Below are 14,892 nucleotides of genomic sequence, written 5' to 3'. Positions count from 1 at the left end.
AGAAATCAAATAAATATTAATGAGCCTACATATTTAGTTATTTACCATTGAGTCGCTTAGCTCAATTGGCAAATACCTTGTTTTGTCACCCCAAGTTTCAGGTTCAAATATCCTCACTCCCGTTTCAGAGACTACAAGAGCTATTTTAATCATAGAGACTAACTTAATAGTGCATGAGACTTTCAGGAACAAATTCACCACTTACCCATGGATACTTATTTATGGTGCCACCTAATATGCACAACTTTTTAGTGGTGCAACCTTGCACCACTATACCAATTGTCCATTTTATCCCTATTAAAAAAATTAATTTATAAAAAGAAAAAAATATTGATATTACCGGGTGGATTTTGATGGAATTAATTTTTTGAACAGGGATAAAATAGATAATTAACATAGTGGTGCAAAGTTACACCACTAAAAAGTGGTGCATATTAGGTGGACCCATTATGGATTATTAATATACAAGTTAAGGAATAAGGACATGTCAAATAATAACATTGAAAACTATTTTTACACTTCATCTTCATTAATTCTTTAATATTTTATAATATGAAGGTAAAAGTACAAATTCTTGCATTCTTATACAAGATAATATCATTCGCATCACATGCATGCACGTTATGCCTAGTACAGCATTATTAATTAATTAATCAAAAGCACAGAAATAGAATACACAACTACGATGCACAATACAATAGTTTTACTAATTATCCAGATAAATCAAGTGGAAAAATTTCACAGCAGAAGTAGAGGAATAGTTGATTCAGGGCACAATCTTGTAAGCTTTGGTCTTATCAATCCAAGATATGAATGAATTCTTGGTGTTCCTGTACCCCAAAAAGCTATGCTCTTTGGCCTTGTTCATGCTATCCAAAATACCCTCCCCAGAAAACACAAATACCACAAACCACACCATTCAGCAACCTCATGGAGCTTTGTAGGTTGCAGCTGATTCTCTTTCACAATCTCCTCCCACACAGCTCCCTTGTCCTTCATCGTCTCCGACAAACTCCAACCTGAAGACTCCTCCTCAAAGAACCCGTACTCCTCAATCCCAAACTGCTCCGCCAGAACCTTCCACAGATGCTTCCATTTGAACACATCCCCATTGCTGCAGTTGAAGGCCTCGTTCGCCGCATATGGATCCACCGCCGCCCAAATCTGCTGCTCCGCGATCAAATCCGCATCTGAGGCCGCAGAATAAGATTCCCACGCCACTTTCGTGCCGGTAATCGTAAGGGAAGACCCTCGTGCTTGCAGATTGCGGCGTAGACGCAGAGGGTTCCGATGAGATTCATCATGCTGTAAGGGGAGAAACCGAAGATAACCAGAGGCCGGTGAACGGACCAGGTCAAACCCTCTTTCTTCGCGGTCTCTTCGAACAAGATATCCTCCTGTGTGTAGTAGAAATTGGGCGCGTTCAAGCGGGGGAGATCCTCCGTGAACGGCGGCTCATGGAACTCGATTTTGCCGATGAGCTCGAAAGGGCCAACGTAGTGTTTACAGCCGGTTTGGAGCGTCACATGGCGGAGATTGTGGGCGTTGGGGATGACGGCGCGGAGGACGTTCCTGAGCATGGCGCCGTTGACTTTGCAGTTCTCAGCCTCGGAGACGCGGTTGGTCCAGCAGGCGTAGAAGATGTGTGTGACGTCGGTGAGGACGGAGAGCTTGGCTTCGGCGTCGTCCGGATCAGAGATGTCACACTGGATGTAGTCGATGGGGTGATCGGCGTTCTAGGAGGGGCGGGGACGGCGGGCGACGCCGTAGACCTTCCAGCGGCCGCCGGGGGTGTCGGGAAGAGGGAGAATCTCGGCGAGGCTGTTGCCGACAAGGCCGGTGACGCCGATGATGAGTCCGACACTCTGGAAGCTTCGCGCCGCTTCTTCTTGGTCTGGTTTCTTCCTGGCAGCGCCAATAGCTCCAGACCACCACCAACTCATTTTTTAGAGAGAGAGCAATGTAATTGAATGCAGAGGAAGTTACAGAGATAGAAGAAGAAGATGAAGTGGGAGTATATGTAGTATATAATATAAGTAGATTTCAGTGATTGCTGGTGGCTTTGAATGATTGTTGCGTTTCTAGTTGCATATTTGCTTAGACAAGGAAGTAGGAATACCCGGAGGCCTTTAATATACACAAGTTATACAAGTAAAGACTTATGTAAGGTTACACAAGTACCTTTTGACATGTGGTAGCAGTTTTTAGATTTTTTTTTTAAATAATTCAAAAACAAAAAATATATTTATTAATGAATTAATTAAGGATTTAGTTTAAGTTCATCTAGGTTCATCTTCATCCTCAAATTCATGTTCATCTTCCAACTTCTTCATTCCTTAGACAAAGCTTCAAGCTTTAACATGGTGGTGCTTGGTCCTCCCCTCTTCAGATCTAGCACAAAACCCTAGCTGCCACCTCATTCATCTCTCCCATGGCCTCATCGCCGCCGCCATGTTCTTCTGTGTCCAGCGCCGCCGCCACGCTCCTCCTCACATTGCTTACTGCTGCCGCTTGAAGCTCGGATCGACGAGAAGAGGAAGCAACCAACCTAGATTTGGGTTCGTCGCCGTCAGAACAACCACCCCCAACCTCCAACAAACACAAGAAAAAACCAACCCAGAAGAGGTAGCAACCCAGATCAACGAGAAGAGGAAGCAACTAACCTCGATCTGGGTTCGTCGCCGTCATCAACAACGCTCAACGCTCTCGGAATCCTCAAACGTCGTCGTCTCCATCTGGGTTTAGGGTTCTGTGGCGGCGGTGAAGACTGAACCGCCACCACCACCAATTTGCTCTGCATCGACTTTGCACCTGGTGGCTCTGACGGAGATCGAAGCGGAGGAGGCGTATGAAGACCAGATCGAGGAAGACTTTCAGAGTGGTTACCGGGAGTGGGTTTAGCTGCGAGTTTGTGGAGGAAGATGGTTGTGTGGTGGCCGGAAGTTTCAGGTGAAGGTTGAGTGTGATGGTTCACGGTGGTCAGAGAGGAGGTTGGGGAAGGAAGAGTAGTGCCGGTGGCTGATGAGTTTTTGGTGGTGGATTTCTTATGGTCTGATTAATGGGTTTTTGTTGGATGATATGATGAAAATACTTTTTTTTTCTGAGTTTTAGTTGTTAAGGTGATAATGAAAAAGATTAGCATAAATAATGAGATTAATAAAATATGTTTTTTGAATTTTTTTATAGAAAAAACCTGGAAACTTGCTACACTAGGTCAAAAGGTGCTTGTGCAATCTTGCACAAGTTTTTGCTTGTGTATATAAAGATTTACAGAATACCCGCTGACTTTTTTCAGAATATGTATTAGTAACCATCTTCATTTGATTCAAGAGAGGGATGGGGAGGTCAGACATAAGTGGTCCATATCACTTTTTGTTACGTAGACTTATAGATTGTTTGGTTTGATAGAGATAAAAGAGAAATAGATGAGAAAGATTGACGTGGATAAGAAAAGGAAAAAATTAATTTGTGTTAGAGAAACATTTTTATATATACAAAAAAGTTTGAGGCGACCAGGGAAGCAATTTGTGGCGGTTTCGTAACCCCATTATTTTGGATAGAACAAAAACAAAGTCTGGTAGAGCTAGTTTCTTTGCAAATTGTGAAGATTGTTGAAAGTGTTATGCAACCTCCCTCAAATTCTCTCTTGTCTACAATAAAATATAACCAAACAAGATTGCTTCTTTCTCTCTTGTCTATCTCTCTCTTTCATGTTTCTCTCTTCACACAAATTCTATGATAACAAAAAGTGAGCTCAATACCCCCACAAAGCAGAAAAATAAAAAGCTCATCAATGTTAAAACCAACACTGGCCCCAAGTAAAAACAAGCATCAAAAACCTATAAGAATTCAGCAAAAAGAAGGCTCCCAAAATCAAAAAATAAACAAACAAAACCAACACCTTTAGGACGCTACGTAGAGAACATTGTCTAAGTTCTTCCTCCAATTAGCGGATAGCATGGAGGTCACTGCCTGAGTACTCAAGACCCAAAACTTTCTCAAGAAGCCATGATCACTTTTTAGCTATAGTAAAATATCATCAAGCAGAAGCTACATCTGAGGGCGTAAGCTCTGACCCCTCTAACAGATAACAACGTCATACATGCCCGCTCCCTCCTCGAAGCGAAAGGCTCAGCACCTCATGGTAAACCACCAAAGGTTTAGAAGGTTGTCCTCCTTTTTTACTTCTTATAACACCCAAACCTTATCTTACTTGATTAGAATTATAGAACCAAATAAACTAAAATTTCTTAGCATTTCATAGTATTATTATACATTCATTTGGTAGAAAATTATTTTTAAAAATTATTGTAAAACATTTGTCTACTATAATTATTGATTAATACCTTTTTTTTTGTACAAAACAAAAATTAAGACAAATGTTACACATCAGTTAGAGGCAAGAAGTTTGACCAGACTATCAGAAGAAATAGACCAAATCATAAGAGTGAATCACCACTTTGGTCCCTAATTATGTAGCGATCCCTCATTTTGGTCCCTTAACATCAGAAATGGTTTAAAAAAGACCTGAAAGTGTATCCGTCGGTCATATGAGTCCTTATCTCATATTTCTGTTAGTATGTAGAGGGGAAAGTGCTCAGATGTCAGTTTATATGCCACGTAGGTTTCAATTTGGTCCCTGAAATTATCAATTTAGTCCCTGACAGATAATTAAATTTAATTAAAGTAAAAAAATAAAAAAATAGAAAATAATTAATTATTATTTTAATTAAAAAATCAATTAATCATCATTCTGAAACATCATCTTCTTCCTCATCATCATCTTCAACCTCTTGAACATCATCTTCATCATTATCTCCAACATCATTTCAAACCTAGATTCTACAGCAAAACCTAGGAAAAAACGACAAATTGAGCATTATGTAACTTCCATCATACAGTTAATGGATAATTTACATCTCATAAGCACACCTTCAAAACAATTCATCACGTACAGTAAAATATATTCCAAAATCAGAACAAATAAACATGGTGGTACCCTCAATTCAGATTCAAACTTCAAACCTAGATTCACATTTGACAAAAACCACACAACATACGTATAAGGGTGGTTCTCTATTGGATTCAGGAAGAGGTGAATAACAATGGCACATAACTTAGAGAATGGAACTTAGGAGATGAACAAGACGAAAGATAGGGTTTTGAAAGGGAAATTCAAAATTGACAGGGGGAATCACCTCTTCGCAATGATTTGACTTTGGATTCAGGAAGAGATGGTCGAGAGCTTCACGAAATTGGCTTCCTTTTTCAAAACGAAGCTCGCTAGAGAAGACGGCGACGGTCCCCGGAGTCACAGCGGCTGATCAACAAATTGGTTGAGGGGTTTTGAAGTTGGCTTCGAGGCGAGTCCATTCGTGGTGATAGTTTCGTCATTGGCGGTCAGCGACGTCAAAATCGAGTAGAGAAGGTTGTAACATCCTGACTTGGCGACTGACCCCACTGTAACAACACGAGTCTTTTCAGCGCGCTTTGTCCTCACTTGCGCACTTCCCGAGAAAACTTCCCAAGAGGTCACCCATCCCAATATTACTCCAAGCCTAGCTCACTTAACCATGAAGTAATTATGAGTTGGGCTCCCGAAAAGAAGTTGCAACTTGTTTTCGGGAGCCCAACTCATAAGAACTCCATGGTTAAGTGTGCTAGCCTTGGAGTAATATTGGGATGAGTGACCTCCTAGGAATTTTTCTCGGGAAGTGTGCAAGTGAGGACAAAGCGCACTGAAAAGACTCGTGTTGTTACCGTGAGGCCAATCGTCAAGTCGGGATATTACAAATGGTATCAGAGCCGACCTCTCCCAATACGGTGTGGTTCGGGGACGAACCAAGCGAAAGTTGGTGGGCCTGTGACGCCCGGGGCCGACGAAGGCGGGGAGTGATCGCCGGTGCAGTGAGGCACGTATAAGGAGCGGCTCCTGGCAGGCTTCTAGGCGGAGGGGCACATGAATAAACCGATCTCACACCCGAACAAGAGGTATTCCGAGACTGTATAGGGATGGACTCTACAGTTGAGGAGGGCATAAAAGATTTGATTGGAACTACTCATGACAACAAGTTGCAACTTCTTTTCGGGAGCCCAACTCATAAGAACTCCATGGTTAAGTGTGCTAGCCTTGGAGTAATATTGGGATGAGTTGGGAAGTTTTCTCGGAAAGTGCGCAAGTGAGGACAAAGCGCACTGAAAAGGCTTGTGTTGTTACCGTGAGGCCAGTCATCAACTCAGGATGTTACAAAGGTGGCGGCGGTGGTGGCTCTATTTCTCCTCTGTTCTACGTCGCTTCTTGTCATTCCTGGAGGTGGTGGTCTTCGCGGCTGGGCCAGCTAGAGGGACGATGGAGGTTGTGCGTGAAGGAGGAGGCATAAGGTGGTGGCAGCATGTGCTTGAGAGGGAAATCAAAAACAAGAACAATGGTTGTGCTCTGGGCTCGTGATTGAGAGGAAGGTGGTGGTTGTTTGCTCAGCAACGGAGAGAAGAAGAAGAAGAAATATGGTGATGAGAAAAAAAGAAGAAGAAGATGGTCATGTGTTGCAGAAAGGAGAATGTAAGACCTAGGATTTTAGAATTACTTAATTTCCAGCTCATGTATAGGATTCTGTGTAAGCGTGAGAGGAACTTGACTTGTGTTTGATGTTTTGACAAGTGTTATGAAGACGAAAGTTCACAATATGTTTAAGGATGACACTATAGTCATTTTGATTGATAGTACGAGCCATGTTCGCACCCGACTAAGGTCAAGAGTATCTGAAAAAGGCTATATCCGCTCCTAGAGCACCGTTTAACAGAATTTTAGAATTGAAGGGAGAATAAGAACCTCTGAGTAATTTTCCCATCACTAGTATTCCGATACGAAACCTTGGACTGTACACACGTTAGGGTTTTCTTCCCGGAAGTTCGTCGAAACTAGACTTTAACTTCTCGGGGACTTTAATTAAGACCCTGAATGAAGAGTTTCTCTATTCGGAGCTTCTAACGAAGTTTCCCTCTGCGATGCCTTATTCCTTTCAAAGTTTGTGATATTTCTTCAGAAGGAAGTTTCTTCATCCGACGTTGACTGCAAAAAGTAGTTTTTCGGCGTAAATCAGCTCACACTATCTTTGAGACATTTTCTTCAATTAAATGAACCTCGATTTGAGTTTCGACATTCTTTCGCCGAATATTCAATTTTTATCAGTAGATGAAAGTACCAAAACGACCGGAACTGCGAAATCTCAATTTTTCGGATTCTTCCCCTCACCTATAAAAAGGGAAAAAATGAGATGAGAAATTTCTCATTTCTTCCCCATTGTGGCCGAGAGTGTTCTAGAGAGAGAGAGAGAGATGAAGAGCTTTTCTTCATCCTTTGCTCGATCGTCCTGATTTCACTTTCTTTGGATCGGCACCGAGGTAACGTTCATCATCCTTACCTTTGTTTCTACTTTTTGTTGGGTTTTTCCATGTCTTTCTGTGCTTAAAGTTTGGAGCAAAATGTCAAAATGTCTGATAGCTGTGATTTTTCTTTTCAACTACCTTTCCTACTAACCCAACATGCTATAATCGTTGTCGGTGTGTTCGGATTTTTACCGAGTCGCCGTAGATCTGAGTTTTTAGCTCGAAACCCATTTTTACCTCTAATTTGCTTTTTGATTCAAAAAGTCTTGATCTTGCTTAGTGCCTTTGAGATTAGCTGTTACTAAAGGCCTTATTTATCGTTATTCAAAATTTGTTTCGAAAAATATTGACTTTGAGTTTTTAGTCAATAAATCTGGACCAAAATATCCCCAATTCATATTTTAGGTCCTTAAATTTTTCTGAGAGTTTCCCTGCCCTAGATATCACCTGCGATTGCCTAGGAATTTGATTAGATCGAAGAAAAAGTTTGGGAAATCCTATTTTGGCAGTGGCCGAAACTTGTTGGTATGGTATTGTGTGCAAAAATAATTTTTGGGTCTGTATGGCCTGAGCTACAGCTTAGCTCTTTCAATTGTCGAAATTTTGGCTTTGGTTTCGTGTCATTCCGAGCTCTGTTGCCCGGGTTATGCGCATTTTAGCGAACAAATGTTTTATTGTCCATTCGTGCCAAAATATCAACTCTGAAGCTTCAAAAGCTTTCTTTCGGTTTCAATTAGTGTTATTAGACCGTATTGCTTCTAGTGGAGCTTGTATTGATGAGACTGTATTTCTTGTTCTAGGTTCGCAACGTCTATGTACTTCCACTATTCACGAAGGTAAAGGTAACTCAGTATTAGAGTGTCTTTGAGTCTTGCATGTTTAATCGCACTGCTTGCGTTTGAAATGAAGATGTTTAATTTGATTGGCGTTTTGATTGAAATATTGTATGCTTGTTTATGTGGGCTGTTTCTGAGGCTTGTGTCAAATGTTTTCTGAGGCTTCAGCCATTGTTAAACAATAAAGACGCGTGTCTCCGTTTTCTGGGGCTTCGACCATTGGTTATTATTGATACTTTAATTGTTGTTATGTGGAAATATTGAACTGAGTTGGTATGCATTTGAATTGATTTATGTTTCGTTGAGATTATGAATAATATGTGGTTACTCTGACATGACTATTGGATTGGAAGTTGTTGATTGATTTTGACATATAGGGCTGAAAAGTGGCAGTGGAGTGGATCTTTTCACATGAATGTCCCGTCTATCAGAGGCATCATAAGTGGCATTCATGAGTTGTCCCGTCTGTCTCGTCTATTAGGGGCGATATAAGTGGCAGTTCAGTGGTTATTGTTCCACCCTGTTCCGTCTTGCGAGACGTTACTGATCAATCCATTTTGGTAGCAGCATATAGCCGCATTTAGGGCACCAACATTTATTGTTATGTTGATTCAATGATTTGTCATTCATCTTGATATAAGTTGTTAGTTTATCTACCATGTTTTGTAATTGAATTTGAATAGCATGTTTTCTCTTTTTTATGTGGTAATTGTATGGAGTAAACCATTTTTGTTTGCTACTTGTTGTTTGGGCGCTTAACGCTATTAGGCGATGAAGAGCCTTCCGACGATGCCCTACCATGCACAAGATGGAGGAGGGATAGTAAACGGAGGAGCAGAGATAGAAGAAGTTGTTTGGTTTTCTTTTAGTAGTTTATGTTTTGAGTCTTCTTCATCATCTGAAAACTCTATTACTAAAACCTTGTCTTCGCCACTGTTTAAGTGTGCGTGCTTATTTTGGAACCCTGCTTATGTTATTGTAAGTCACTATTATTATATGACGGAAACGAGTTGTTTAATTAAGGCCATGTTATGTTTTAAATTATGTTTAGTTTGTTTTAAAAAAAAATATCATGTTTTCTTAGGATTACGAAATAGTCCTTAGACTTTGTTAGGTTACTAGTGTAATTCCTCAGTTGAGAAATTGGGGCGTTACAGAGAAAGAAAACGAGAAAGAAGAAGAGTGGGAACGGAAAGATTGTCGAATATGTTGTTGTGGTGTTATTGTTGGGATGAAGATGATGATATGATTTTTTGATTAAGTTTTTTATTTTATTTTTTAATTATTTGGTTAATTTTTTATTTTCGTTAATTCATAATTTTAATTAAATTTATTTAGGATTTTATATTTTAATTTTTTTAACTATAATTAAATTTAATTACCTGACAGGGACTAAATTGATAATGTCGGGGACCAAATTGAAACCTACGTGGCACATCAACTGACACATGAACACTTTCCGTCCCAGGGACTAACGGAAATATGAGATAAGGACTTATGACCGACGGATACACTTCCAGCCTCCAGGTCTTTTATAAACCATTTATGATGTTTAGGGACCAAAGTGAAGGGTCGCTACATAATCATAAAATTACGCAACAGATGTAAACACGGCTAACCAATCAATGCAAGAGTAAGCTTCCTACGAACATGAGTGAAAGAAATACACCAAGGATGTGAGACAATGGCCATTATGATTAATATCAGTCTCTATATTCAAGTTTGATCTATATAATGTTCCATATTGAAGATCCTTATAACGTTATATTAAAGTAATCCATGCAGTCTCAGAATAAGTTGGAATAAAATTTTCTATGTCATTCTCATGAATTATTATCTGAATTATTCTTAATAAATATTATGCAATTTTACACTTCATAAAACAGAAAACCTATATGTAATGAGTAAAGCACCACTGGAATTTACTTATTAGCTGCAAATAATCATAATGCTATAGTTCAGGCCCCAAATGGTAATTCTAATAATTGGAAGTCTAAATGGAAGATTTGCGCACCAGAGAATATTAAGATGTTTATTTGCTCTCAATACATAATTCGATTCATGTAAATAGCCACTAATTTCGTTGTCATTTGGCTGTGTTGTTCAAGATGCTCGCATCCTCTTGGAGATAGCTCACATTGCCTTTGAGACTTCTCTCATTCTCGGAGGTATAGCTTTGTTTGAAAGTTGTAGCTCGACCGAACTTCAAAATTATGAACCTCATTCTTTGGTTTGCTGCCAAATTAGTGGTCCTCTAATTAACTCGCCAGTCTTTATTGCCGCGGTAGAGGAACGAGATGGTGATGGGTGAGAAGGGGTGGTCCGCGGACTTTGTGTGCTAGTGAATTTTGCAAGAAGAGAAAGATCATATTTATTTTTTATGTGACAACCATGTACAAGATTCTGTGGTTCCTAGGTCAGATTCTTGGTCTTTACCTTCTAAGTATGTCCTTGTCCTGAATATAGAGTATGCATTCAACTCTACTCTTTAGCATATGGGGATGAGAGGGCTAGTGCGTGATGATTACGACAGTCGGCATCAAGGATTTTAAGTTGGGTAGTAGGGGGAGATCCATCACGAGCAGAGGTGGAAGCACTTAAGCTCAGTCTTCAGTTGCTTTTGAGCATGAACAATAAACATGTTTATTGTGAAATAAACTATTTGGAGATTGTTAATTCATTAAGGGATGACCGTTAATGGGCTTGCTAGTGATTTTATTGATCTTCACCATCTCTTGTCGCGTGATTATGACGTTTACTTCGACATATTCCAAGAGATGCCAACGAGTCAACTGATTCTCTCACTAGTATTAGAGCTAGCATACAATGTGATTTATCAGTACTTGCTTATCCTTCTGAAAAGATATGTCACTGTTATTTAGAGATGTTTTAGTCATTTAGTTTTGTTCGTTATTATTCACCAAATATAATGTCTAATAAAACATATTAGATAAAAGTAAAGGATTATAATTTCATGATCAAGTTACCAAAAATTTCTACTTATAATTTACTTTCAATAATCATTTTATTTATCTAATGCTGATTCCTCAATGTTTTTTAATGGCAATCACTAGATTTTTTATATAGAAATTAAACATGTTAAATAATAACATTGAAAAACTATTTTGACACTTCATCTTCATCAATTCTTTAATATTTTATAATATGAAGTTAAAATGTACATGTTCTTGTATTCTTATACATGATAATATTATTTTCATATCTTAGTTGGCATCACATTGCAAGTGTTAATGCTTTGTACAACATTATAGATCAAAGCACAGAAACATAATGCCAATAATATCAGTAATGATACATAAACACTCCAACAGTTAAAACATAAAAAAAATACTTGTCTCTTTTTCTGCCAATTTTCCTTATTATTTTCGCAGAAAATAGAAAATAAGTGTTTTTTATGTCCTACTATAAAATGCACAACAACACACAGTATGATGCACAATACAATAGTTTTACATATTCCACATAAATCAAGTGGAAAAATTTCACAGCAGAAGCAGAGGCATAGTGAGATTCAGGGCACAATCTTGTAAGCTTTGGTCTTATCAATCCAAGATATGAAGGAATTCTTGGTGTTTCTGAACCCCAAAAAACCGTGCTCTTTGGCCTTGTTCATGCTATCCAATAGGCCACCACCAGAAAACATAAGCTCCACAAACCACCATTCAGCAACCTCATGGAGCTTGGTAGGTTGCAGCTGATTCTCTTTCACAATCTCCTCCCACACAGCTCCCTTGTCTTTCATCATCTCCGACAACCTCCAACCTGAAGAATCCTCCTCGAATAACCCGTACTCCTCAATCCCAAACTGCTCCGCCAGAACCTTCCACAGATGCTTCCATTTGAACACATCCCCATTGCTGCAGTTGAAGGCCTCGTTCGCCGCATAGGGATCCACCGCCGCCCAAATCTGCTGCTCCGCGATCAAATCCGCATCGGAGGCCGCGCTATAAGACTCCCACGCCGCTTTCGTGCCGGGGAATCTCAACGGAAGACCCTCGTGCTTGCAGATTGCGGCGTAGACGCAGAGAGTTCCGACAAGGTTCATCATGCTGTAAGGGGAGAAGCCGAAGATAACCAGAGGCCGGTGAACGGACCAGGTCAAACCCTCCTTGCTCGCTGCCTCTTCGAACAGGATATCCTCCTGTGTGTAGTAGAAACTTGGCGCGTCCAGGCGGGGGAGATCCTCCGTGAACGGTGGCTCGTGGGACTCGATCTTGCCGACGAGCTCGAAGGGGCCGAGGTAGTGCTTGCAGCCGGTTTGGAGCGTCACGTGGCGGAGATTGGGAGCGTTGGGGATGATGGCGCGGAGGACGTTTCTGAGCATGGCGCCGTTGACCTTGCAGTTCTCAGCCTCGGAGACGCGGTTGGTCCAGCAGGCGTAGAAGACATGTGTGACGTCGGTGAGGACAGAGAGCTTGGCTTGAGCATCGTCGGGATCGGAGACGTCGCACTGGATGTAGTCGATTGGGTGGTCTGCATTCCAGGAGGGTCGGGGGCGGCGGGCGACGCCGTAGACTTTCCAGCGGCCACCGGGGGTGTCCGGAAGAGGGAGAATCTCGGCGAGGCTGTTGCCGACGAGGCCGGTGACGCCGATGATGAGTCCGACACTCTGTAAGGTTCGCGGCGCTTCATCTTGGTCTGGTTTCTTCCTGGCAGCGCCAATAGCTCCAGACCACCACCAACTCATTTTTTAGAGAGAGAGCAATGTAATTGAATGCAGAGGAAGTTACAGAGATAGAAGAAGATGATGTGGGAGTATATATGAGTAGATTTCAGTGATACTTGCGTCTTCGACTTGTGAATTTGAATGGTAGTTGAAGATTTGCTTACACCAGGAAGAAGGAAACTGACCCGCTGAAGTTCGGAATATATACGTGTTGTTTGTTTGAGGTAAGTTTGGACAGATAGAATTTGCATAGAGAGAGGTAGAGTGGAGATTAGTAACCACCCTCATTTGGTTCAAGAGAGTGATTGGAAGGTGGGACATAACTCATAAGTGAGTCCACCACTTTTAGTTTTCTTACGTTCGGTTTGTTTAGTATAGAAGAGAGACATAGAAAAGAGAAGATGAGTTGAGAAAAATAAGATAGATTTATAGGTGAATGTCACCACGGTGGCTTCTTGATGTGCCAAACTGCAAGTGTACTGTTTTGCCCGAGGTTTTAATTATCGAACACAAGGATTGTGTGAGTTTACTTCTAAATTTATCAATTTAGTTGCAAGGACAAAAAACAAAGATAAAAATAAAGGATTGATTGATTGTGATTATCACGAAAAGAAATCAAGAAAAAGAAATAAACGGTTGTTGATTTGAAAACTTAGGGAGAAAAGCTGCACTAGGGAATTGAATCTGTTACCCTTGTTATGCCTGTACCCGCTCCAGTTACATATGAATTCGACTACACCCGTTCAAGGTGTTATGTTTATGTGATTACTTACTAATTCCTTAGTCAAGTTCTCCTTCTAGTTAATTAGTGATAGCTAATCCCTGAGTACCTAATCCTAATTAACTAGAGATTAAGTTCAATATCAGACAATCACATATTAATTGCTACCCTTATCCCTAAGGCGTAGAGACCAAAATCCAATTCCTCTCTAGATCCCTAGTTCCCATCAATTTCTCAATTGTATAGAAACAAGTAAAAAAATCTATGCGCAGTAGATAACAATCAAAGTAAGAGAGAAATTCAAGAACGGAATATAATCATTCATATAAAAACCGAAACAAATCCAAACATAATCAAAGATGTAACTTCATCTATCCCTAATGCAAAAGAGGATTAGTTCCTCGTAGTCATCAGAACAAGTTTAAGAAGAAGAAAGCAAAACATCAAAATTTCAGTAGAAACCTGTAAGGGATCCTAAAGAACTCAGAGCTCTGCCTCCAAAAGTCTCAGCAAGTTTCAACATGAAAAAAGATCCAATTAGGGTTGAAAAATCACGTTCAAATACACTAAATTCGTGACTGGTGCTATAACACGAATTACAGGCAAAATTCGTGCTACTCTCATGCTAGAAATTTCATCAACGGCTTCCGTCGTGCAATAGCATCAATTTCCAAGTAGAACTCGTGCTACTTCATGCTAAAATTTTCAGCATTGGTTTATGCCGCGCTACAACACGGTTTTCAGGCTAAAACGACACGAGTTTCATGCTGAAGTTTCCAGATTTGGTGCAATTCTGAATCTTGCATATCTTGCCTTGATTTTCTCCTCTTTTCCTTTATCTCTTCCTAAAGTAAAACATATAATAAATAATAAAGGATGAAGTAAGGATAATTATCCTAATGAACTTATCTAGACTCAAAACAACAACCTAAGTCCTATGAAATTCATACAAAGAACATGAACACTATAAGAAGATAATAAAACTAATTAGAATATCAAAATATTAAGATAATGCAAATACTCAGCTAAAAATACTAAAATAACTTAAATAAACCCTCAAAACATATGCTAAATACTACGAAAAAGGACCATAGAATCCCGTGTTATCACTTCTTCTTTCTCAAACCTCAACCATGGCTCGCCTCATCATCTTCATCTTCTTCTGCTTTCTCTCAAACCTCATCTATGACTTATGGGGTGCGACATCCGCCCCTTACCTTCTCAAAGTTTGTTTCTTTATGCGGTTTTACTTACTGGGTGTT

At 40.1% G+C, this 14,892-nt stretch overlaps 1 protein-coding gene and 1 pseudogene across 1 annotated transcript; both read right to left on the bottom strand.

Moving 5' to 3' along the window:
* Nucleotides 1–525: 525 nt before the first annotated feature.
* LOC130723070 (3-oxo-Delta(4,5)-steroid 5-beta-reductase-like) lies at nt 526–2,191 on the bottom strand (annotated as a pseudogene).
* Nucleotides 2,192–11,488: 9,297 nt separating this feature from the next.
* Nucleotides 11,489–13,179, bottom strand: LOC130723061 (3-oxo-Delta(4,5)-steroid 5-beta-reductase-like). Its single transcript, XM_057573985.1, has one exon. The coding sequence runs from the start codon at nt 12,928–12,930 to the stop codon at nt 11,755–11,757; it is 1,176 nt and encodes a 391-aa protein (XP_057429968.1). The 5' UTR covers nt 12,931–13,179; the 3' UTR covers nt 11,489–11,754.
* Nucleotides 13,180–14,892: the final 1,713 nt, after the last annotated feature.

Source organism: Lotus japonicus, chromosome 1 (genome assembly GCF_012489685.1).
Source record: "Lotus japonicus ecotype B-129 chromosome 1, LjGifu_v1.2".
Lineage (NCBI taxonomy): Eukaryota > Viridiplantae > Streptophyta > Magnoliopsida > Fabales > Fabaceae > Lotus > Lotus japonicus.
The sequence above is the reverse complement of the archived record's forward strand: the minus strand, read 5'-3'. Positions and strand labels throughout refer to the sequence as shown.